The sequence below is a fragment of the Oryza brachyantha genome, chromosome 3 (assembly GCF_000231095.2).
Source record: "Oryza brachyantha chromosome 3, ObraRS2, whole genome shotgun sequence".
Classification (NCBI taxonomy): Eukaryota; Viridiplantae; Streptophyta; class Magnoliopsida; order Poales; family Poaceae; genus Oryza; species Oryza brachyantha.
Window position 1 is genome coordinate 8,142,883 of NC_023165.2, and position 22,827 is coordinate 8,165,709.

At 43.6% G+C, this 22,827-nt stretch overlaps 4 protein-coding genes and 1 non-coding gene across 5 annotated transcripts; 4 read left to right on the forward strand and 1 right to left on the reverse strand.

Moving 5' to 3' along the window:
• Positions 1-893: 893 nt before the first annotated feature.
• Positions 894-7,617, forward strand: LOC102720963. The gene is made up of 5 exons (XM_015835662.2): positions 894-1,199; positions 3,177-3,229; positions 3,703-5,733; positions 6,042-6,291; positions 6,371-7,617. Exons 1-5 carry the CDS (start codon positions 1,031-1,033, stop codon positions 7,015-7,017), a joined length of 3,150 nt encoding a protein of 1,049 aa, XP_015691148.2. The 5' UTR covers positions 894-1,030; the 3' UTR covers positions 7,018-7,617.
• A 564-nt stretch (positions 7,618-8,181) lies between these two features.
• LOC102709068 (dirigent protein 25) lies at positions 8,182-9,405 on the forward strand. The gene has a single exon (XM_040521524.1). It carries the CDS (start codon positions 8,182-8,184, stop codon positions 9,148-9,150), a length of 969 nt encoding a protein of 322 aa, XP_040377458.1. The 3' UTR covers positions 9,151-9,405.
• LOC102721250 (UDP-glucuronic acid decarboxylase 1-like) lies at positions 9,305-12,956 on the reverse strand. Its single transcript, XM_015834359.2, has 7 exons — positions 12,199-12,956; positions 11,824-11,971; positions 11,635-11,714; positions 10,632-10,715; positions 10,466-10,540; positions 10,289-10,381; positions 9,305-9,860 (listed from the first exon to the last, which is right to left on the reverse strand). The coding sequence occupies exons 1-7, from the start codon at positions 12,937-12,939 to the stop codon at positions 9,669-9,671; spliced, it is 1,413 nt and encodes a 470-aa protein (XP_015689845.2). The 5' UTR covers positions 12,940-12,956; the 3' UTR covers positions 9,305-9,668.
• Positions 12,957-13,045: 89 nt separating this feature from the next.
• On the forward strand, positions 13,046-13,119 carry TRNAR-UCG. Its single transcript has one exon. It is a non-coding gene; the product is annotated as a tRNA-Arg (tRNA).
• Positions 13,120-15,722: 2,603 nt separating this feature from the next.
• Positions 15,723-18,968, forward strand: LOC102721528 (ankyrin repeat-containing protein ITN1). The gene is made up of 4 exons (XM_040522781.1): positions 15,723-16,015; positions 16,106-16,933; positions 17,269-17,678; positions 17,759-18,968. The coding sequence occupies exons 1-4, from the start codon at positions 15,994-15,996 to the stop codon at positions 18,590-18,592; spliced, it is 2,094 nt and encodes a 697-aa protein (XP_040378715.1). The 5' UTR covers positions 15,723-15,993; the 3' UTR covers positions 18,593-18,968.
• Positions 18,969-22,827: the final 3,859 nt, after the last annotated feature.

The window sequence follows — 22,827 nt, forward strand, 5'->3', positions numbered from 1 at the left end:
ACATATGCACAAATGATAATATGACATATAATTTATGATGAAAGAGATTAGTTGATTTTCATGGAGAGAAAACTTGCTATACATAGTTAACTAGACCATAGAACTAGATTAAAACCTACAAAAAGTAATTTATTTTATCTATACACATTTAATTAACTAGTATCGAACACTTGAATGTATCATCTACATTTGCTGGGCCTGCAAAACAGTGGAATAAAATTTTGCAATGAGAGCACTTGTTTTATTCCTTCGCTCAAACATGTTCTGATGATATAACAATATTAAAAATCACACGATAAAATCTCTCACCGTAAATAAACTAAGGCCATGTTCAGTTAGGAAATTTTTTTTGGGAGAGAGGTCCCATCGATATGTACGGTCACATATTTAAAGTATTAAACGTAGTTTAATTATAAAATAAATTTTAGGTTCCGTCTGAAAATCGCGTGACGAATCTTTTAAGTCTAATTAATCCATCATCAGTAAATGTTGGTTACTGTAGCACTTATAACTAATCATGTATTAATTAGGCTTAAAAGATTTGTCTTACGATTTTCCGTAACTGTATAATTAGTTTTGGTATTCATGATTATTTAATGTTTTATTTAGATGTCTAAAGATTCGATACGATGTTTTTAGAAACTAACCCGGGCCTAATGCAAATAAAAAAGTACAATGGGGCTCCACCGATTCGACGGAAGATATGAAAATTTATTTCAGATAGATTTAGAGAGTTATACAGAGAGAGAGAGGGAAGAGAGAGAGAGAGAGAGACAGAGCAGTAGAAGCCGAAAAAAATACAAAGTCATCCAGAGGCTGCACTGCACAGCGGGCAGCGGCACAGCAGAGCCAAAGGAAACGGGCAAAACAAAACAAGGTCCTTTTCCCCATCCTCCCACCCCCCTTCCCCCTCCCGTCCCCTCCTCTCTGCTCGCGAACGCGACTCCTCTCGCGCACGCAGAGAGAGAGAGAGAGAGAAAAATATCGATCTGCTCGTTTAGCTCTCGCCGTCTCGCTCTCGCGGTGGTGGATGAGCGGCGGTCTCGCCGCCGCCGCTGCATCCAGCCGGGGGCTCCAGACCGCGCCGCCGGGCATGGCGAGCATTGGGCGCAGCAGATCGAGGCGCAGGGGAGAGGCCGGCGAAGGGTGGCTGGAGAGGAATGCGGCGGGCTCCACTCCCCCCGCCGTCGATCACCGTGGTTTGCTGCTCTCTCTGCCCCCCGCATCTCCTCCTTGTCTCTCTCATTTCGTTTGTTTTGAATTTTGCGTTTTGGTTTCTTCGCGCGGAATTTTCGGGGGGTTTAGGCGTCCCTGTGTTGAAGATCTCATCTATGATTTTTTGATAGTGAAGGCTTTCTTGGGGTTTCCTTGTACTATTATTAGCTTTATTACTGGCTTGTTGCCAAGTCGGAAGAGGGAAGATTTGAGAGATTTTCTCTAGTTTCTCCTTTGCCCATGCGGTGCTTCCGTCGGAAGCTTAGGAAGATAGGATTGCTTGTACATTTGTCTTCTTCCACTTTTAGGGTTTGCTTACGATCTGAATCAATTTTTTTTGTTTCTTCTATGATCTATATACTTCACAGGGGAATAATCATATTATAGTGTTACAGGAAAGAACGTACTTTTTGTTTTTTTGGCTGATCACGTTATCAAATCGAGAATTTGGGATAACTAGCTTGACATTTAATCTTCCGAGTTCAAACAAATCAGCGTAGCGTAAAATGCCTAGAATGATGTGGAATTTTTCTTTTACCCTCGTATTTTAAACTACGGAGGGGACATAACTTTCACATGGACTTTAGGTCCTAGTCAAGCCTTTATTGGAGAGAGAGAGGATTCTTGCTTTCAAAATTCAAATGATTCCAGCGGACGTTTTTTGGTTTTGTTTTTTGCTTTTCCTTTATGTTATTTCATTTCAGCTACAATAACCTAGATTCTGTAGTTCTTGGATAAAATCCTACTACTGTACTAAACATGAAACATAAATGTAATATCAGATTTCAGTTTTTGCATCCTTTGGAGGGGCTGGTAGTGCTAGAGCATTGACCGCCTTTTATCATTGGGCCAGGCCATCTAGAGCTTACAATTTTCAGGAAATGTGAGATATTGTCGACTTGACTATTTCCACAAGATCATGCAAAGAAACCTTATTTGCCCGTAGTTTGCTGGACATGTAAGTGAAAACATTAAATAATGTTCTTTTGCGTGCCTATGTCAGTTGGATGCCGTGAAGGTTCATGGCCAAATGGGCTTCTTATTCTAATCACCAAGAGAATCTTAGCGTAAACATAGATTTGTCACTTAGTCTCTGAAAGAGCCGTTCACTACGTTAAGCTCCAGGAGTGAAACTTATCATGTAATCCATTTGGCAGCCCGGTGAATTGACCTTTGATCTAAAAAGTGTTATAGGTTGGTAAAAATTTCAGCCTGTCACTGCCTACTGCCAAATCATGAAATGAAAGCACTTCTATGTGCTTGTCTAGTCGCTTTCTATGTGTGTTTGCAAGTTTGTAGGAGTATCCCTGTACGAAGTGGCTCCATAATGAAAGGTTATTTACCTACTTATTTATTGTAGTAAACAAATTAGTATGCCACATAAAGGTTTTACCTCTGATCACTCCGCAGTCCAAACATAGAACGCTTTTCCTCATAAAATTAGCAGGTAATCCGGAACTCCCAGGGTATATTTGCGAACTGAATTCCATTCAATTAGCCCCCCCCCCCCCCCCCCCCCCCCCGCCGCAAATGACAGATTTTCTGCACAAGCTGGCTATTTGAATCTTTTTTTTCCCTTTTGTTTGTCAAACTGGACTTCCATGGATTCATTTGAAGGAATAGGATCAAGGGAGCTAGAAAACCTTACCCTTACATGTCTTCCGATCTTTTTCTTTTTGACTTCTCCTTTTTAGATTTGATGTTTGTTTATTAATAGTATACCAAGTATATTTTTTTCTTATGGCAAAAGTAAGTTTATTTTCTTGTGGTCACTGATCTATGTGCTGTCGATGCATGCTTGATCAAGCCTGGAATACAGTAGTACATATCTTCCTACAGGGCTTGAAAATCCCCTTTCCATCCCTTAGTTCAACACCAAGTATATTTTCTGCTTGCTGTTTCATCATGCAGTTTGTTTTTGCCATCTACAGTAAATATTCACCGTTTCCTTTTTATTACAGGGACCATGCTGAGGAAACAAGCAAGTAATCCTGGGATGCTTTCTGATTCTATGGTGAGTGATTTGCACTTAATTAAAGATATATATTGTGTATTCACATACTTTTGAGTATTATAAATAGGGAGCTTAAAAAACATGTTCTGTTTTCTAGCATGATAATAATAACCTCTGGCATAAACTAAAAGCTCAAAACTGGAACACACTTATTGTCATCATACCAACATTTTCTGTATCTCTGTAGTACAAATGAATGTGGTAATAGTGAAATCTGAAAATGGGTAGTACATAAATGCCTTCTGTTACTATACCTTGTCTCTCTTGCAATACAAGCGAATGTTTCCAGTAGTGAAATCCTAAAACAGGTCGTACATAATTGTCTTTTATTACTATACCTTTTCTCTCTTGTAGTATAAGTGAATGTTGCTAATAGTCAAATTTGAAAATGGGTGGTACATAACTGTCTTTTGTTACTCTCCTATACTTTAGCTAATGGTTTGTTATTCCTTTTTTTTTTTTTTTGCTCTCAGCTTGCTGTGGAGAACTGGCAAAGTAAACCTAAGAAGGCTAGTGGTATACCAATCAAAACACTTATTGATGAAGAATTCTCGAAGGATTTCAATGCTAGGCACACTTCGCCAGGTGTCGTAGGAAGACTAATGGGTCTTGATTCACTGCCTTCATTTGGAACCACTAATCAAAACAGAAATGCCCAAAGTCATGCAGAAAAGTCCTCACCTTGTTACTCTCATGATAGGCGTAGTTTTTCTGAATATATACCACATCGGAGAAGCACAGATGAGATTCCAGAAGTCAAAGATGTTTTTGAAGTTATGGAGGCAACAAGAATGAAAATACACCAGAGCCCAAGATCTACAAGTGGAAATGGAACTTCCACATTTAACAAGACTGGCAGTCCTGATCTAGATCAGATGAGGCAAAAAATTATAGATGCAAAACGACTTTCTGCTGATGAATCCCTTCAGCTATCAGAAGAGCTCAGTGAAACACTAGACACATTGGTATCTAATAAAGATCTTCTTTTGCAATTTCTTCAGAAACTTGATCCTATAGTCAAAAGAGACCTACATGATCATGATTCTCCATCCTCTACTGCCAATTGCATTACAATATTAAAACCATCTAGAAGAAATCAATTTACTGATGCAGACGATATCTATTCATCGCAAGATAAAGGTGCTGAAAGCTACGTCTACAACCAAAAGGAAGTTGAACACTCTCAGAGTAGACGATATGCTAAGTTGCCCAGTCAATCCCCAAAAGAAGGCTCTGGTTTACTAAGACAGAAACTGTCAAGGCCAAGTCACCAGGAAATCAGTGACCAGCAAATGTGCTCCACACGGATTGTTGTCCTGAAGCCAAGTCTTGATAAAGCTCAGGACATTGAAGGAGCCTTTGCCTTAAGAAATGAACTAACTCGTTTTGATTTTAGGAGGCACAAACCATGTCATGGTGATGCTATGTGGAACTCATGTACTGAAGAATACATAGGCCCCTTGAGAGATTCTGAAACGTTAGATGATGTGGCAAAGGGGTCTAAAGAAATTGCTAGAGGGGTTATGAAACAAATGAGAGCTGCTAGGGGTGTTGGAAGCAGGAAGCAAATACTCAAACCAGAGACCAGCACGTCTGTTTCAGATGAAAGGTCACAGTTTCTGTCATCTGTTTCTAATGTCAAGTCTCCTGAGGTATTTCATAGATCTTCTGAGCTACTTGATGGATGGGCTTCTTCTAGCTTCACGTCCTCGCCAGCATATTCAAAAGAAACAAAAGTTAGCAGGGAGGCCAAGAAACACCTTTCTAACAGATGGAAGGCTGCCCACCGAAATCAGCATCAAGAAGACAAGAATAGTGGGTTCAGCATGCTTGGAGACATGCTTGCTCTTTCTGACCAGGAAGCTTCAAAAGTTGCTACCCAGAAAATATCAAACAAGAAAAATCCAAGGGGTGAATCACATAAAGATAGAATGCCAAGCACATGTAACACTCGTGTTGGCATCAGCAGCAATGATGGCTGGCGAGATGCGGCTACAAGTAATTTACCAAGGTCCAAATCTCTTCCAACACCCTTCAATCGGGGAGTTCAGAAGTCAAACAACAGAAAACGAACTGGCAGGCATAATGAGTTTTCTATGCTGAAAGATGTTCTCAAAGTAGGAACTCATGATTCTGAACATGCATGCCACAGCAGGAATAGAAAATCTCTGTTTCGAGATGTGACACTTCATAGCGATGAAGCTGATCTTGTCTCCTCAGATAATGAGGAAAGAATGATAATTGAACGTGAAATACATGTAAATTCAGAGGAGCCAACAAATGGTATTGCTTTGACTGATTCATCTAAAGAGACACTTCTACATCCTTCAAGTCCTGATAATGAGTTAGATACAGTGTACTATCTGGATACAAGTCCTGTGGTTGCTGGACAGAAGAAAGAACTCTGCTCTCCTGATAGACAGAACCAGCAGATGCATCAACAGTCACCAATAGAATTAGATGACCATCTTGTTTTATCTAGTCTCAACAGTTTGGTGGCTGAGGTAAATTACATATATAGTGCCCATTACCTAATTAATTGAATATGTTTCTTGCCTCATGCTGACCATTTCCCATGGAAAAATTCTTCCATTAGTGTGAAAAAAGCTAGATGCATTTTTTCTGTATGAATTTTTTTGTGTATCATCCATTTTTCCTTAAAACACATTTTTCATGTGCACGTCTGGTACCATCGTATTTATGCTAAGGCCTTTGTTGTGAATATTCGGTGTGCATGATATCATGTTGATTTGTTTTCATTTGTCCCTTTCTTGGCATCTTTTGCATGCTGACATCATCCATGTACACACAGGCTGATAGAATTGTACAGCATCAGGATGATGACAACCCAGTGTGTAAATTTGAGGAAAAATCAGTGTCTGCCACTAGGATTGATGACCATCAAAGTGATAGCAATCAAGCCCCATGGATGATTCGATCTGAATCTCCAGTGAGCTCAAGCAAAGATGAGCAACAAAGTCCAGTTTCTGTTCTTGAATCTTCTTTGGACGCGGAAGACATTTACTCTGGTGATTTTGAGAAAATTAGTGCTGATCTTCAAGGCAAGTAATTGAGTTCTTGTTTCCCTAACATCTTATTACTAATTCATGTTATTAAGTTTGATTTGTTGGGATATCACAGGACTGAGAATGCAACTGCGACTTCTCAAGATGGAAGCTACAGACAGCGCAGATGACACTGAGCTAATATTGAGTGATGATGAGCTTACCTCAGCAAGTCAGCCACCGCCAGATAAGGAAATATCCCATGCTTTTAGGGATGAAGAAGAAAGGGATTTCTCTTATGTACTTGATATGCTGATTGTTTTGGGCATTAATGCTGCTAACCGGGATCAGCTACTAGACGTGTGCTACTTAGCAGAGTGCCCAGCTGGACCTGATGTATTTGACATACTTGAAAACAAGTACAATAGCCTCATTCTATGGCCGTCACCTGAGAGGAAGCTCCTGTTTGATCTCGCAAACGATGTCATCACAGATATAATCACCTCTCTGATGCAGCGGAGCTCAAAGGGCTTGTCTTGGAGTTGGTCGACCAGATTGGACCAGGAGGGATTTGTTGAGGTGGTGTGGCAAAGGGTGATCGAGCTCCGACAAGAAATGGAGTATGCTCATGAGGGTCTATTTATGGACTTGGGGTGGGTTGGTTCTGAAGACGGCATTGATCTTATTGCTAGTGAAGTCGGGAGAATGTTACATGAGGATCTCCTGCAGGAAACCATATCCGGGTTTCTAGGGGTGACAAAATCTGCTATGTTCTGTGGCTAGACATGATTTGATCCCTACAGCCATTAAAGCATACTGGCAGTTCAGTGGTTGATGCCTTGATGGTTGCTGGAAGCTGCCACGAATTGGTCAAAGAACTTTGAAAATTTTCTCGTGGCTACTGAAAAACAGAAGGTGAGATTGTTTTAGCCTTTAGGTGTGCTGGCGACTGTCAGCCAAGTAAATTTCCGGTTGGAACTGGTTGTAACTATGGGGGTTTAATAACTGTGACCTAGGAGTTGGCCCTCCTGACTAGACAAGAAAAAAAAGTACATTTTCTGTGGCATGATGCCGGAGTATAAGTTTTGGCATGAACCAAAATCGTATATGTGTTGAATTTACCTGCATGCAAGTAATACCTGTGTTATTCTTGTTAGCTAATGTGGCAATGCTAGTGTTTATTCCATATTCAGTGGGGAAGCATACGTCCGAGGAAGATGCTAGCTTTGACATTCTTGCTGTAATGTCGTGACTTGTGAGCTTGCGATTGCAAAGCTGGGAACACCCTCGTTCCGCCCAATGCTATTGGGTTCGAGTGACTGGTGAACCTGTTCCAATTTGGTGCAGACTGCTGAAAATCCGTTCAGTCTTGCCGTTAATTCATGCGTGCAACAGCTTATAAGCCAACATTTAAATTTTTAATATTAAATTGGTTTTATGTTTTTTTATCATAGTTTACTTTATAATGTTTGATTTGAATCGCTTTAGACAGTATATAAAAGTTGTACTTATAAATCATTTTTCGATCAGTCTCAGGTTTTATTCCAAAAAGCAAAACGATTGGAGCGATAATTATCTTCCTATAATCTTCCAGAAATTCTTGCAGCAGTGTAAGGCCAAGAGGCCAACTCCTCCTCTAATCACTTGAGCAGGCTGGAGGAGTACATGGCCGGTCTATTGCCTGCCCCTGATGTTCATGTGGCATCGTGCCATCGTCTGCACGAAAGTACCAACCGCACCTCGTCTCTCCCAGAGGTTTAGGTTAATCTTGGACGCTGTTCCCAACTGCAACTAACACAAAAACCACACAAAGCGCCATCAGCAACTCCACCCATGGCGCATCAATCCTTGCTGCGAGCGAAACTCGCTATAAAATCCTTGCTGCGACATGCAAAGCAGCACTTGCAATCTGCAGTACGTTCTTGTCCGGCAGCAGAGCGGGCGAGCATGGCTGGCAGTGGCAGCTGCCCGGCCGTCAAGGCGGCACTGCGGTTAGTGGTGATCGCGCTCGCGGCGGCGAATTGCGCACTCGCCGGCCGCGTCCTCGACGAGCAGCCTGCGGCAGCAGCGCCGGTGCCGGTGGAGGCTCCTCTGCCAGCCGACCCGTTGCCCGCGCCGACCGACCCGCCCGCTGACCCGGTGGTATCGACCGTGGCCGTGCCAGCCGGCGGCGCTGCTGCGGCGGGCAATGCGGGCGCGGGAGCTGGCGGTGCTGCCGCTGCCGGCGCGGGCGACCACCCGCTGACGTTCTTCATGCACGACATCCTCGGCGGGTCGCAGCCGTCGGCGCGCATCGTGACCGGCGTGGTGGCGAGCGCCGCGGCGAACGGGCAGCTCCCGTTCGCGCGGCCGAACGAGAACATCTTCCCCATCCAGGGCGCGGTGCCGCTGCCGCAGGGCGCGAGCAACCTCATCGACGGCAACAACGTCCCCTACGTCGCCGGCCTCGGCGGCACGTCCGCCACCATCGTCCAGAGCAACGGCAACACCGTCAACGGCGGCAGCAAGAACACCCCATTCATCAACGCCGGCGACCTGCCGTCCGGCGTCACGCTCCAGAACCTCCTCTTCGGCACCACCACCGTCATCGACGACGAGCTCACCGAGGGCCACGAGCTCGGCGCCGCCGTCGTCGGCAGGGCGCAGGGGTTTTACGTCGCCAGCTCGCAGGACGGCACCAGCAAGACGCTCGCGCTCACGGCCATGTTCGACGGCGGGGAGGAGCACGGCGACACGCTCAGCTTCTTCGGTGTCCACCGGATGGCGGCGCCCGAGTCCCACGTCGCCATCATCGGCGGCACGGGCAAATACGAGAACGCCAAGGGGTTCGCGGCCATCGAGACGCTGCACTCCGGTGACGAGCACACAACCGACGGCGTCGAGACTCTCCTCCAGTTCAGCATTCACCTCATCTGAGCTCCTCCTTCCATATAGTTCATCTTAAGATTTTGGCCTTGCAGCTTATGCTGCTCCTCAGCTTCATGAAATGTTTGTAATTTCAAGTACTACGTGACATTGTATTCTACATGTACTGTACCTTGTATACAATGCACTAGTTGCTTTGATGAGTTTGATCACATGATTATATAGTAGTATTATTGAGGCAACTGAAGTATCTTTCTGATGTCCTCTAGTAGAGGAAATCCCCAGAACAGATAATAACAAAGTAAAAATACAAAGAAAAAAAAAGTTCTACGTAAATTTCTACTACTGTTGACTGCAGTAAGTTTCTGATAACAACATCCTTTGATAATACTGATGTATCAAAGAAATCAAAACAAAACAAGAGATTACCTGTAAAAAAAAAAAAGAATTGCCTCAAAGAAGAAAATTTGGGCAAGTTGTCTGTAATTCTGCAGCTAAGCTTGTCAGGGTACTGAAAATGTTCTGGGAAGTATATTACAGTTTCGCATCCGATCATTCCTTCTTGGTTCTTAATTCTCATCCATGATGCGCTTCTGGAAGTCTGAAACCATACGTGGCAGGCCTTGCTTCAGCGAGATTTTTGGCTCCCATTGGAGAAGAGATTTGGCCTTAGAAATGTCTGGTTTTCTCATGTGTGGATCATCTGCAGTGTTGGGTTTGAACTCAACACGAGCACTTGGGTCAATTGTCTCTTTCACTACCTACAGAAAAAGGGCAGACATTTATTGCTTGTAGAGAGTAGGAGAGGGAAGGATAATTAGTTTTAGGTGGTGTTTAGATTGAGAAAATTTTTAGGATAAGTGTCACGTCAAATGTTTGATCAGATGTCGGAAGGGGTTTTCGGACACGAATGAAAAAACGAATTTCACAACTAGCCTAGAATACGCGAGACGAATCTTTTGAGCCTAATTAATCCGTCATTACCACATGTTGGTTACTGTAGCACTTATAGCTAATCATAGGCTAATTAGACTCAAAAGATTCGTCTCAAGATTTCTTCTATAACTGTGCAATTAGTTTTTTGGTTCATCTATATTTAATGTTTTATTTAGGTGTCCAAAAATTCGATGTAATGTTTTTGGAAAAAAAAATTTGGAAACTAAACAAGGCCTTAGCATGAAAGCCAAACCTGAGCAAGCTCTAACATGGTAAATTCTCCAGGATTTCCCAAGTTGAAAGGTCCTATATGCTCACTTTCCATCAGAGTTACTAATCCATCAACCTATGAATGCATAAAGCATCAAAGTTATTTCTAGTTAAAAGGAAACTTCGATATATAACAAGGGAATAGTAGAGCTGGAAGTACCAAATCTGAAACATATTGAAAGCTTCTAGTCTGCTTTCCATCACCATAAACTGTCATTGGCTGTTTCCGCAAAGTCTGGAAATGAGGCATTTTCAGTAGTAAGTAATGCTGAACTTTAACTACACTTATATTTTCCTAAGACTTAGAATCATAAATTGACACAAACCTGAGCAACGAAGTTGCTAACAACTCGACCATCGTCTAAACACATACGAGGGCCATATGTGTTGAATATTCGTGCAATTCTCACCTGAGAAGAAACATTTGTTTAGTCAAAAGTTCTTTTTAAGCAGCACTTAAACCAGCATGGAGAGATTGCCTAGCTCTTGTCACAATAACCATACGGCCTCCCTATCAAATGTTCCAAATTATGTGTTCCAATAATACACCAACTATATGTAAAAGCTTAGCAACAGACCAATTTTGACACAAAACATCAACATAAAATAAAGTGAAATTCCATGAATCATATGTCCTGAGGCATGTCCATGGTATGATCTCCCGAAACAAAGTTCAGATAACAGTTTATAACATACAACATAGAGCAATAAAACCTGTATCTCAATTTTGGAGCCCTCTTAAGTTCACTAAAACAAAATATAAATACCAAACATCAACTATAAATAGCACTAAAATTCATAGGTGAAGGTTTTGTGCCGTTCACTCACATTTTTATGAAAAGAAGGGAAAAAATCCCCTCCAATTTCCATTAATAGAAATGATTTGAAAACACAACAGTCTGTAAAAATCAGCCGCACTTCCCAACATACAATCTGAGAGCTCCACAACCTAACAAACTAGACTAAACCAACGTTCCAACAATTATCACCCACCCCACAAAAGACTTCATTCACCACTTTTACTTGGAGTGATTAACCCGCCACCCAGGTCAAGCAAAAAAACTAGCAGAGAACTACAGGTGACTAGTCACAGCAGAAAACAAAGCTGTTCACTCACTGACTCACATACATTCCCGGATCATAACATTTATTTTAGGACCTATACAATTAATGTATGTTTCACTTCGAAAAATTAATGTTTGTTGAGGGACCCCTGCAGAATTAATATTAGCTAAAGTTTGCACAATTAATGTATGTATCAAGATCTTGGACGCTCTTCCAAAACCCAGACCAGATACCTATTCAGACACTGAATGACTGAAACTTTACCTCAACGCCAGCCCCACGATGGTAATCCATGGTCAGAGTTTCTGCCGTTCTCTTCCCCTCATCATAACAACTCCTAACACCTGCACATTGCGGCATAATGTCACATATGAATAATGCAGTGGAGTGCCCATTTTGAATGGGCCAGGCTAGCAATTCACAAATGTTTGCTCCTCCAGACAAGATTAGCACCTATGGGATTGACATGGCCCCAGTAGCTCTCTTTCTGTGGATGTTCAAGAGGATCACCATACACCTCACTGGTACTGGTCAATAAGAACCTTGCTCCAACTCTCTTTGCCAGTCCCAGCATGTTCAAGGTCCCCATCACATTTGTCTTGTACAATAACATTTAAGGAACCAAACTTTAAAAATATATATAGGGTTGGAACACAAATTCAGATTCTTCCAGGCAAATGGCTATGTAGGCACAAAATTCCAAATTTGTCCTGGCATTATTGGCCTACTGTTCAAGAACTCCTATCCATTTCAGCAATTCAATAATGCAAGCAGAAAAGAGCCATTTTTGTGCGAAATGAGAAACCGCATTTGCAGTGGAAAGGATATGATGGTCTTGATGGGGTTGAATTTGTAATGGACGGGGGACGCCGGGCAGGCGAGGTGGTAGATCTGGTCGACCTCGAGGAGGATGGGCTCGACGACGTCGTGTCGGATGAGCTCGAGCCGCGGGTTGCTGAGGTGGTGCGCGACGTTCTCCTTGCTCCCCGTGAAGAAGTTATCGACGACGATGACGCTGTCCCCGCGGGCGAGGAGCTTGTCGACGAGGTGGCTCCCGACGAAACCCGCGCCTCCCGTGACGACGACGCGGAGCGACGGCTTGCGGACGCCGACGGGGAGGCGGCGCGCGGCGGCGGAGATGACAGACGACGCGCCGCCGCGGCGGATTCTGGCGGCGACCGTACTGGCGGCAGCCACGGAGGAGGAGGAGGAGAGAGGGTTGGGGTGCGGGGTGAGGGACGGGTAGAGGAGGAAGAAGGAGGAGGCGAGGAGGAAGCCGAGGAGGACGAAGAGGAGGCGCTGCTCGCGGAAGAGGTAGGAGGCGAGGGAGCGGGAGAGGGAGAGGCGGTGGTGGTGGTGCGGTCGGTGCTGCTTGCTGAGGCTCGACTGCCGGCTGAGCTGCTTCATGGCCGGCGCCGGCGCCGGTGCTCCGGTCTCCGGAGGCGGAGGTGCGGTGGTGGCGAGAGGCGGAGGAGGCGCTGGCACGTGGTGGCGCGGAGCCGGATGCGATGCTTCCCTGCCCGCCGCGGTGGCCTGCTCCCCGCAGATGCCGCACGTGCGTGGAACCATTCCTTTTCCTTGGTCCCCTCTCCCTCTCCTCTCATTTCCTTTGTTTTTTCCTTCCTCCATTATTCTTAAAGAACTTATAAATTCTATGATTTTCTTCGACAGTAATGACCGCATAGCGCAGTGGATTAGCGCGTCTGACTTCGGATCAGAAGGTCGTGGGTTCGACTCCCACTGTGGTCGAGATTCTGTCTCTCTTTTTTTCTTTTTTTCTTTTTTTTCCTTTTTTCTTTTTTTCCTTTTTTGCTTCGCTTGTTGGTACTCTGGGACTGTGCTAGTGACTTTTCTAACCAGCTAGCTGACCCCTCGCTTGTTGCTACTCCCTGTCTTAAAAAAACGAATTTTCTGGTTTCCGTGTCCAACATTTGACCATTCGTCTTATTTGAAAATTTTTTAGAAAATTAAAAAAAATTAGTCACACATAAAGCACTATTTATGATTTATCATCTAATAAAAACAAAAATATCAATAAAAAAATTTTAAATAAAATGAAGAGTCAAAAAGTAAAAAGTGAAAAATTAGTTTATTTTGAGATGGAGAGAGTACTCCTCTAGTGGCTAGCTGACTGACAATTCTGACCGTGTCATTTTTGGCTAATTACACAAGTTGATACGTAACCCCCGCTTCGGCAAATTTGCAGCCACGTAAATCTGAATCCAGCAAATAAAACACATCGACACATTTTTATAACGACGAGTGGCCCATCGCCCCCATCCCAAGTTCCTAACGATTTGCCCATCAGATTCCTAGTGGGCAACAGTGAAAGAAGCAGAAAACAATGCAGTCAATGCTCTGAGCCTCTAACAGTAATATGCTCTTAAAGCATTCTCAACCGTTCATCTAAATTTAGTCATCCATATCTTCATTTGGATGATCATCTAAAACATTTTTATCTTTCATATCCCTATGTACTCCAGCAGATCATCTATATATGACATCCTCCATATCTATTTGGAGAATTGGAGAGAGAACATCTAAATATAGAGTTTCTCTTTCCTAATATGGATAACATCCAAAAATAGATGGTGGGATAGATGTTCTGCTGGAGCTTAACTTTTACTCTTCATCCTCTATTTCTAGGATTAAGGATGGCATAGGTCGACCCGCGGATAGTTTAGGGCCAGCTCTAGTTCAACAAAATAAACTAAGTTTTATCCTAAAATACAATTTACTTCATTTAGTTGAACTAGAGTCGATCCTAAAATATCCGCGGGTCAACCCATGGCCATCCCTATCTAGGACGAAGAATGAGATAAATGAGCTGTTAAGAATGCTCTTAGAACTAAGCCATGCGCTCGTTTATTGCGTCTGTTATACCTCAGGCTTGCTCACGAGGATCATAACAAATTATCAAGCAAGCGAGCGAGCGTGTGGTTTGTGATTATTGATCGGTGACCCTTTCATCAAACAATGAGTGCCTCGCTAGCTGCAGATTTTACCGCTCCCTTGGGCAGCAATCAGGTTGTTTTCATGCAAGGCGGCTTCTGCGAATAGATTCCCCCGCAGCATACGGCGTGAAACATGTCGGATTCTAGAGCATCGCCAGCACACGGTGGCCGGAGGGCGGACCAGTGGACTGACTGATTGACCGGCCCCACCAACCGGCCGGCGAGTCAAGGTAAAGCTGACCACGTGGGGGTGGGGGGCATCCTCATCGTCCCGGCCCGTCGTCACGGCGACAGCCCAACATGCGAGCGGTTTTGGCCGTTGCTGATGCGCGTGGTGTGGCGGGCGCTGCTACAACCCCCCCTGGTGCACTGAACCTGGTGGTGGTGCTGGTGCTACTTGAAGTTATTAGCACCGTCGTACAGTACTATGTGTTCTGTGCTGAAAGCTGAACAGCAACTGAATTTCGACTCCGAGGTGGGCCGGCACGAGGAATCAGGGGTCGTTACTGAAATAGCCAAATAATATGTTCATAAACTAAGATAATTTATAAAACAAACTATAATAAAAAACTAGAATCAATTATAAATTTAAGGTTGAATATTTTGATTTTAGCTTACCAGTAAAACAAGTAGACACAGTTTAAGTGAGCACCGAGTGGTGTCTGATTACGCTGTCTCTCCCTTGTGCAAATGTAAGGTCGCTCGCAACTGAAATGTCACGGTCATCTTTTAGTTCTTTACCGGCTGGGATAAGGGAAAAAAAAGAGAGAGAGCAACGCAGACAAGGATGAGGGCGTGTTCAGAAATAAGAAATCCAGACTTAAAAAAAAGGCGTAGTGCAAGGCTACGCAGGCAGAGGCAGTGCGTGCGTACATGTATGCGCGTTAGCTTGGCCCCATCGCACCCAGCCAAGCGCCATGCAAATTGCGTGCGTGTTCCGTAGTGAGCCCGCGCGGGGACGGGACCCGCAACGATTCTCTCCTCCACCAAAGCACCCGATTAACAATCCAGATTTCTCGAAAGCAACGAACCATCTCGTTAAGTAAAACTCGCATGTGCCGTATCTTTTTTCGCATAAAAATTTGAATAACATGAACAGCTAAATCCAACATTTAACGGCATGATGTATTTTACGATGATGCCGGTGTTTTTTCCGTCGCCCCAGTAAAAAAACGCGTAAAATTGACACGTTGTTGTTTGTTAATTACGCACCGTGACAGTGAGCTTACGGGAGTGACAGGCACACACACTTGCGCGAAAAATAGAAAGGCAAGTGAAAAAAAAATCACAAGGGAAGGCGACAAAAGGCGGCCATATGCAGAACGCAACCGGGCAGGTGGCGCTGGCGCCCCCCTCCCCCTCCCGCACCAAACGAAGCGAAAAGGAGCGAACAAAACCGAGCTGCCTGCCGCGGCTGCGGCTCTGCCTGCCTGATAAACGAAGAGAAACCAACGGGAAGCAGAGGCAGACGCCGCTCGCGCTCGCTCGCTCCCTCCCCCTGCCGTTCGTTTCATCAGACGACGCACGCACGCACGTCCCGCGAATCCGCGATTCGCCTCCCCCTGTCCACCTCCCGTTCCGCTCGCTCCACCCGACCCCCGCATGCTGCCTCCTCCCCGTCGCCTCGTCGTCGTCGCCGCCGCCGCCTAGCTACGTCCCCGACGACGCCATGGCCGCCGATTCCGACAGAGGTGTGTATCGTCTCGTTTTGTTGGTTTGGTTGCTTATTTGTCTTGGTGTGTGGTGGTGATTGGGTTTGATCGATCGGATTGGGGGTGCAGGGGAGGGGGATTTGGAGATTGAGATTGGGCCGGCGTCGCCTGTGGAGGAGGGAGGGGCGGGCGACGACGGCCGGCCGGCGCTGGAGGCGAGCGGCTCCGGGAAGCGGCTGGACCAGTCGCCGCCCGGGGTGGTGAGGCGGCCCGGGCTGGTGATGTCCAACTCCGCGAAGCGGTTGGACCAGTCGCCGGCGGCGTCGCCGTCGCCGTCGCGGCCGGTGCTGGTGATGTCCCACTCGAGCAACCGGCTGGACCAGTCGCCGGCGCGGCCGGTGCTGGTGATGTCGCGCTCCAGCAACCGGCTGGACCAGTCCCCGGCGTCGTCGCCAGCGTCCTCCAGGGGCTCGGTGCTGGTGATGTCCGGCTCCAGTAATCGGCTGGACAGCTCGCAGCCGTCCCCGTCCCCGTCGCCATCGCCCACGGCCGCTGCGGCGGCTGCGCCGGTCCTGGTGCTCTCGAACTCCGGCAAGAGGATGGACCAGGCGGGGCGGAAGAAGTACGTCAAGCAGGTGACCGGCCGACACAACGATACGGAGCTCCACCTCGCCGCGCAGCGCGGAGACCTCGAGGCTGTGCGCCAGATCATCGCCGAAATCAACGCGCAGATGACTGGCACTGGGGAGGAGTTCGACACTGAGGTCGCGGAGATCCGCGCCGCCGTGGTGAACGAGCCCAACGAGGTGGAGGAGACCGCGCTGCTCATCGCCGCGGAGAGGGGGTTCCTTGACATCGTCGTCGAGCTGCTCAAGCACTCCGACAAGGAGAGCCTCACGAGGAAGAACAAGTCCGGATTCGATGCTCTACATGTCGCCGCAAAAGAAGGCCACCGAGGTGAGCGCTGCACACTCAATTCACACTCCTGTGAAAATCTCCGTAAGCACAAACCTCTAAGGTTTGCATGATGAAATGTTTTTTTAATAATTGGAGTCTTATACCTAGTTAAACCATCACTAAGGTAATTACTTAAGCCTTGAATCCCACTTTGATTTTTCACCTTATCTTCGTCTTAAATCAGTTGGTCACAAATCATAGTTTAGTTTCGCGATGCTAACGTACTGATTGTTCACATAAGCTATCGAGCAAGCGTTGCTCTATTATTGCTTTGTTGCATATCCATAATATACTTATGTCACGCACAAAGATGGAACACTGACATTTGTTTATAGATATTGTAAAGGTACTCCTGGATCATGATCCATCCCTTGGGAAGACGTTTGGCCAATCAAATGTGACGCCTCTGATAACCGCAGCGATTAGAGGCCACATTGAGGTAGTGAACCTGCTACTGGAGAGAGTTTCTGGGTTGGTTGAGATATCAAAGGGGAATGGAAAGAACGCCTTGCATTTTGCTGCCCGTCAGGGGCATGTTGAAATTGTCAAGGCTTTGCTAGACGCAGATCCTCAGCTTGCTCGGAGGACTGATAAGAAAGGCCAGACTGCTTTGCACATGGCAGTGAAAGGAACTAGTGCGGGGGTTGTTAGGGCACTAGTGAATGCTGATCCAGCTATTGTCATGCTACCTGACAGAAATGGCAACTTAGCTTTGCATGTTGCCACTAGGAAGAAACGATCAGAGGTATTGTTCTACCTTTGTTAAATCTAGTGTAGAAACAAAAGCGTTGTTCTGCTGCTCACAACTTTTGTTTCATCTCGCAGATTGTAAATGAGCTTCTGCTTCTTCCAGACATGAATGTCAATGCACTTACTAGGGATCGCAAGACTGCATTTGACATAGCTGAGGGTCTTCCACTTTCAGAGGAATCTGCAGAGATAAAGGATTGTCTCTCTCGTGCTGGCGCAGTCAGAGCAAATGATCTGAACCAGCCTCGAGACGAGCTCAGAAAAACAGTGACTGAGATCAAGAAGGATGTGCACACACAACTTGAGCAAGCAAGAAAAACCAACAAAAATGTTTCTGGCATAGCAAAGGAGCTGAGGAAACTCCATAGGGAAGGCATCAACAATGCAACCAATTCTGTCACCGTTGTGGCTGTGCTCTTTGCTACGGTTGCATTTGCTGCAATATTCACTGTGCCAGGCGGTAATGATAACAACGGTGTGGCAATAGCTGTGCATGCAGTATCCTTCAAGGTCTTCTTCATCTTCAATGCCATCGCCTTGTTCACATCATTAGCAGTAGTGGTGGTTCAGATTACACTTGTTAGGGGTGAGACTAAAGCAGAGAGGAGGGTAGTCGGGGTTATCAACAAGTTGATGTGGTTGGCTTCTGTGTGCACTACAGTGGCGTTCATTTCATCTGCTTATATTGTGGTTGGTCGTCACTTCCAGTGGGCAGCGCTTCTGGTGACCCTCGTTGGTGGAATGATCATGGCCGGTGTGCTTGGTACAATGACCTACTATGTGGTGAGATCCAAGCGCACGCGTTCAATCAGGAAGAAGGTGAAATCGACAAGGAGGAGTGGCTCAAACTCGTGGCAGCAGAACTCAGACTTCTCAGATTCAGAGATAGACCGGATATACGCCATATGAAGCCTCATTTCGGTTAGGTGATGATGATCCCTGAGCTTTTTGGCAGTCATACTACAAGATGTAAAAAATGAAAAAAAGGATGTTATAAACAGCATAACCCTTGAGATTACTAGGGGTTTACTGCATACATTCCAATAAACTGGTGTAATCTGCCATTTCCTGTTCCTGGATCAGCAGGAGCTAGCCGACAGTGCTGTTGTATACTAGTACTACAGATAGATTGGTAATTAGAATATGCAGCCTGTGCTGTGCTCCATGTGCATTGCCTTCAACTGCATATCTTCTTTTTTATACTACAACAATGATTAGCAGGATGATATATATGTATGCTCCCCTGTTATATGTAAAATTTGTATAGGGTAGATTTGTTTGGTCTTATTCGATCCTACAAAATTCCTATGCTCCAATGGAGTTATAGGCTTGAAGGAGACTTCCCATGGTGGAGAGAGAGCTCTCTCTTGTTTGTCCATGGCACGTGAGAAGAGGAGAATATTTTCCATGTCGACATGCCGGATTTTCTACCGGAGAGGACAAGCCTGGATCAGCAGCAGTAATCTTCAGAGCAGCGATCGCGACAGAGACGGGAGCAAAAATTAATTCCAGGAAAAGGAGAAAAGGCAAGAACGACAGGGACGGGCAATCAGGCGGCAGTGGAGACTCCGGAGAGGGAGAGCCTGGCCGCAACTTGAATCGCCGTCTCTTCTCTTGCTTGTGGGCTTCAATCATCAGAGTGTCTGAAACCGCATGTGTGTGGCGTTCGAACGGTAAAAGGGTGAAGAGCACGGCACGCTTGCTCCATTGCAGATAAGGGCATTGACGCTCTGGCAGCAGACTCGGTTAACCTGACGCCCGGAGTCGTCGTCGTCTTCCTCGCGCATGATTGATTGCTGAACCGCCGAAGTTGAATTAACCACGACAATTGTTGCCACAGACCGTCAGAAACTGTTGTACCATGGCCTAATTAATTAGGTGCAAGAGCTACCAAGAGTACAATAGCAGGCTATAAGCCGTAAGAGAAAAGAGCAATGGACTGTAGATTTGTAGCCAACTATAATACAGACTCGAAGGCATAACGTGTGTATGACAGGTGTGACATAATAGTATATGTTTTATAGGTAACTATTGTTTAAATTAATTTTTAGATTGACTATAAATAAATTGAAGGTAGTAATTGGTTATACTAGGGCCGTAGGAGTCAGGTTTCACGACTCATTCGAGGGAGTCAACACTGCAGGGACCAAGGCAAATAAATGCTGAAATCCAAAGGATTCATATATATTATAGAAACTTTGAAGACCAGTTGGAAATATAAAACAGCTTATAGCTGAAGCTTTTTTTCTGACAGACAAAATGAGGAATATCATTGGTACATATTTAATTAAGTATTAACTATTATAAACTTAAAAAATAGATTTATTTGATTTTTAAAGTAACTTATATATATATATATTATAAAATATAACGTTTATTAGTTTGAAAGAGTGTGCAAATGGTAAAAGATATAAATGCTCAGCCCATAAGCTTAGTATCTGAAGCACAAGGCTTTATAGAAGTCTTGAAGACCAAATGCAAAGGTATATGTGAGCTTGTGAAGCAGAAGGCTTTATGGTAGCTGTTCTTTAGCAATCCGAAGATGATGATGTGGAAGGCTGCAAGCCGAAGAAGGCCGGTGCGGCGGCACACCAGCAGCACCACCAAGATCCCACTTTGAGGCTTTACGCATATACGAATCCCGTAAAGCTCTCCAGGTCAGCCTCCACGGTAAAGCCTGCGCACTGTAGAGTGGGCATAGCGCATCCAGACGCGGTGCTTTCTGCAAGAACGTTCCTTGGATACATTATCTTATCATCATCGCCAAAGTTCAGAGACATTTTCACCTGCTAATAAAGTTCAGAGAAAGATTTCACTTGCAAGCAAAGATGCCCCTCTCGAAGGCTATGCAGCAACAATACATGATGTGATGTAGCCAGTTCTCACTTCTCTGGGCCAGTTCGGATGAGGGTGGATGATAAATTATCTTCGTCATACTTCCCATTTTTTCTAATCGAATAATCAACAGATAATACTATTTTTTATCAGTATATTTTTATAATATTATAGTTGAAAAACTTTTCAACTCTATAGCATTTAATTCATATTTGTATGTATCCTCGAATAATTGTCATAACAGAGCTAGTCATCATCCAAACGTGATTCTCCCAAAACTCTTATAAACGAAACTCTAAACTGTTTGATTTGACTTTGAACCGTTTGATTTAATTGTCACAGAAAAATCTAGGTTTATTCATACAGTGTCATCTTTTGGCTTTTGGCTTTCTAAAAGTAAAAAACCAAACAACATATTTATAAACAAAAATAATCTATAAATAAAAAAAATCATATATGTCTTTTAGCTATCTAAACAAATGCTAAAAAATAAACTATGATGAAAAATCCCTAAATTCAACTCTAAATTTGAGGTTGTAAATTCAAAATATGGTAGCCATAGTTTGCCATATCAATGTTTGTTGGTCTTGGCGTGTTTAGTTAATAAAAAAAATTGAATGTCAAGTCGGACGTTTGACCGGATGTCAAAGAGGTTTTCGAATATGAATAAAAAAATAAATTTTATAGCTCGTCTGGAAAACATGAGACGAATCTTTTGAGTCTAATCTATTATATATATAAAGTAATAGGAAAAGAAGCCACCACGTTTACTCTCATGTGCCAGAAAATCCCACATTAATCGAAGGAAAATAAGAGAAAAGAAGAAAAGGTAAGGATTTTTTTATCGGACAATTTAAAAAAAGAAGGTGATTTTTTGGATAAAAAACTATTTTTTGAATCGGACAACTCCTTAAAAAAGGAATGTGAGATTTTGTTGATCGGATAACTCTAAAAAAAAGGCTTGATTCTTTGGATAAAAAACTATTTTTTGAATCGGACAACTCCTTAAAAAAGAAATGTGAGATTTTGTTGATCGGATAACTCTAAAAAAAAAGCGTGATTCTTTGGATAAAAATCGATTTTTTGGATTGGACAATTCCTGAAAAAGAACGTGTTTTTTTGAATTTTTTAAAAGTAAAATCGGACTAGGAAGTTTTTTTTAAAAAGGAAAACTACCTAAACAGTTTGTTACAACCGTGGAAAAACAAGAGTAAAAAAGAAAAAAAAAAGGTGACTTTATTTTATTTTTTTAAGTGGAATCGGACTAGGAAGCTTTTTTAAAAAACGAAAACTACCTACACAGTTTGTTACAACCGTGGAAAAATAAGAGGAAAAAAGAAAAAAAATACTGCATACGCACATGGAATCTGACTAGGAGTTGTTTTTAGAAAAACTATGTGAAATAAAAGAAAAAAAATCATGTTTGTGTGGAATCGGACAAGGATATATTATACATATATGCTAGAAATTGTAAGATTAATCGAAGAAAAATAAGAGAAAAGATTAATCGAAGAAAATTAAGAAAAAAAGATCAATTTGGCGAACATTTGCTATAACAGAAAAGATCACGTTGACAGATCAGATTTTTATTCGGACGAAAGATCAATCGGAGATGAATAACAGAAAAGATCATGTCGTCGGATCATATTTTTATTTTCGCCAAAAGATCAATCAGGCGAATATTAGCTATAACAGAAAAGATCAGGTCGATAGATTAGATTTTCAATCGGAAGGAAGATCAATCGGAGACGAATTACAGAAAAGATTAGGTCGCCAGATCATATTTTTATTTTCGCCGTATGTAACGACAGATCAGAGAAAAGATCAATCGGACATATCACTGTTTCTATAAGAGAAACTAGGACTTAAAAAGCGCACAAAAAATTGGAAAAGAATCGAAAGCATCAAATGTAAAAGTTTGATTTAAGTTATATCCGAGTTTAAAACTATATTACCACTTTTAGTATTTATATTTTACAAAATATAATATAAAACATATTTGATATTATATAAGAAATTTTATAACAAAATTAGCCGCGCAGTATGCGCAGGCCATGATGCTAGTTAATTCATTATTAGCATATATGGGTTACTGTAGTATCTATGGCTAAACAACCATTGTATAGGCTCAAAAGATCCGTCTTACAATTTCTCTCTAACTGTGTAATTAGTTTTTTATCTATATTTAATACTCTATTTAGATATTTAAAGATTCGATGCTATGTTTTTTAAAAAATAAACTAGCCCCGAAAGATTATATACCTTTAGACTTTTTTCTATCTAGAACGCTTTGATCGTCGTTAACTTCA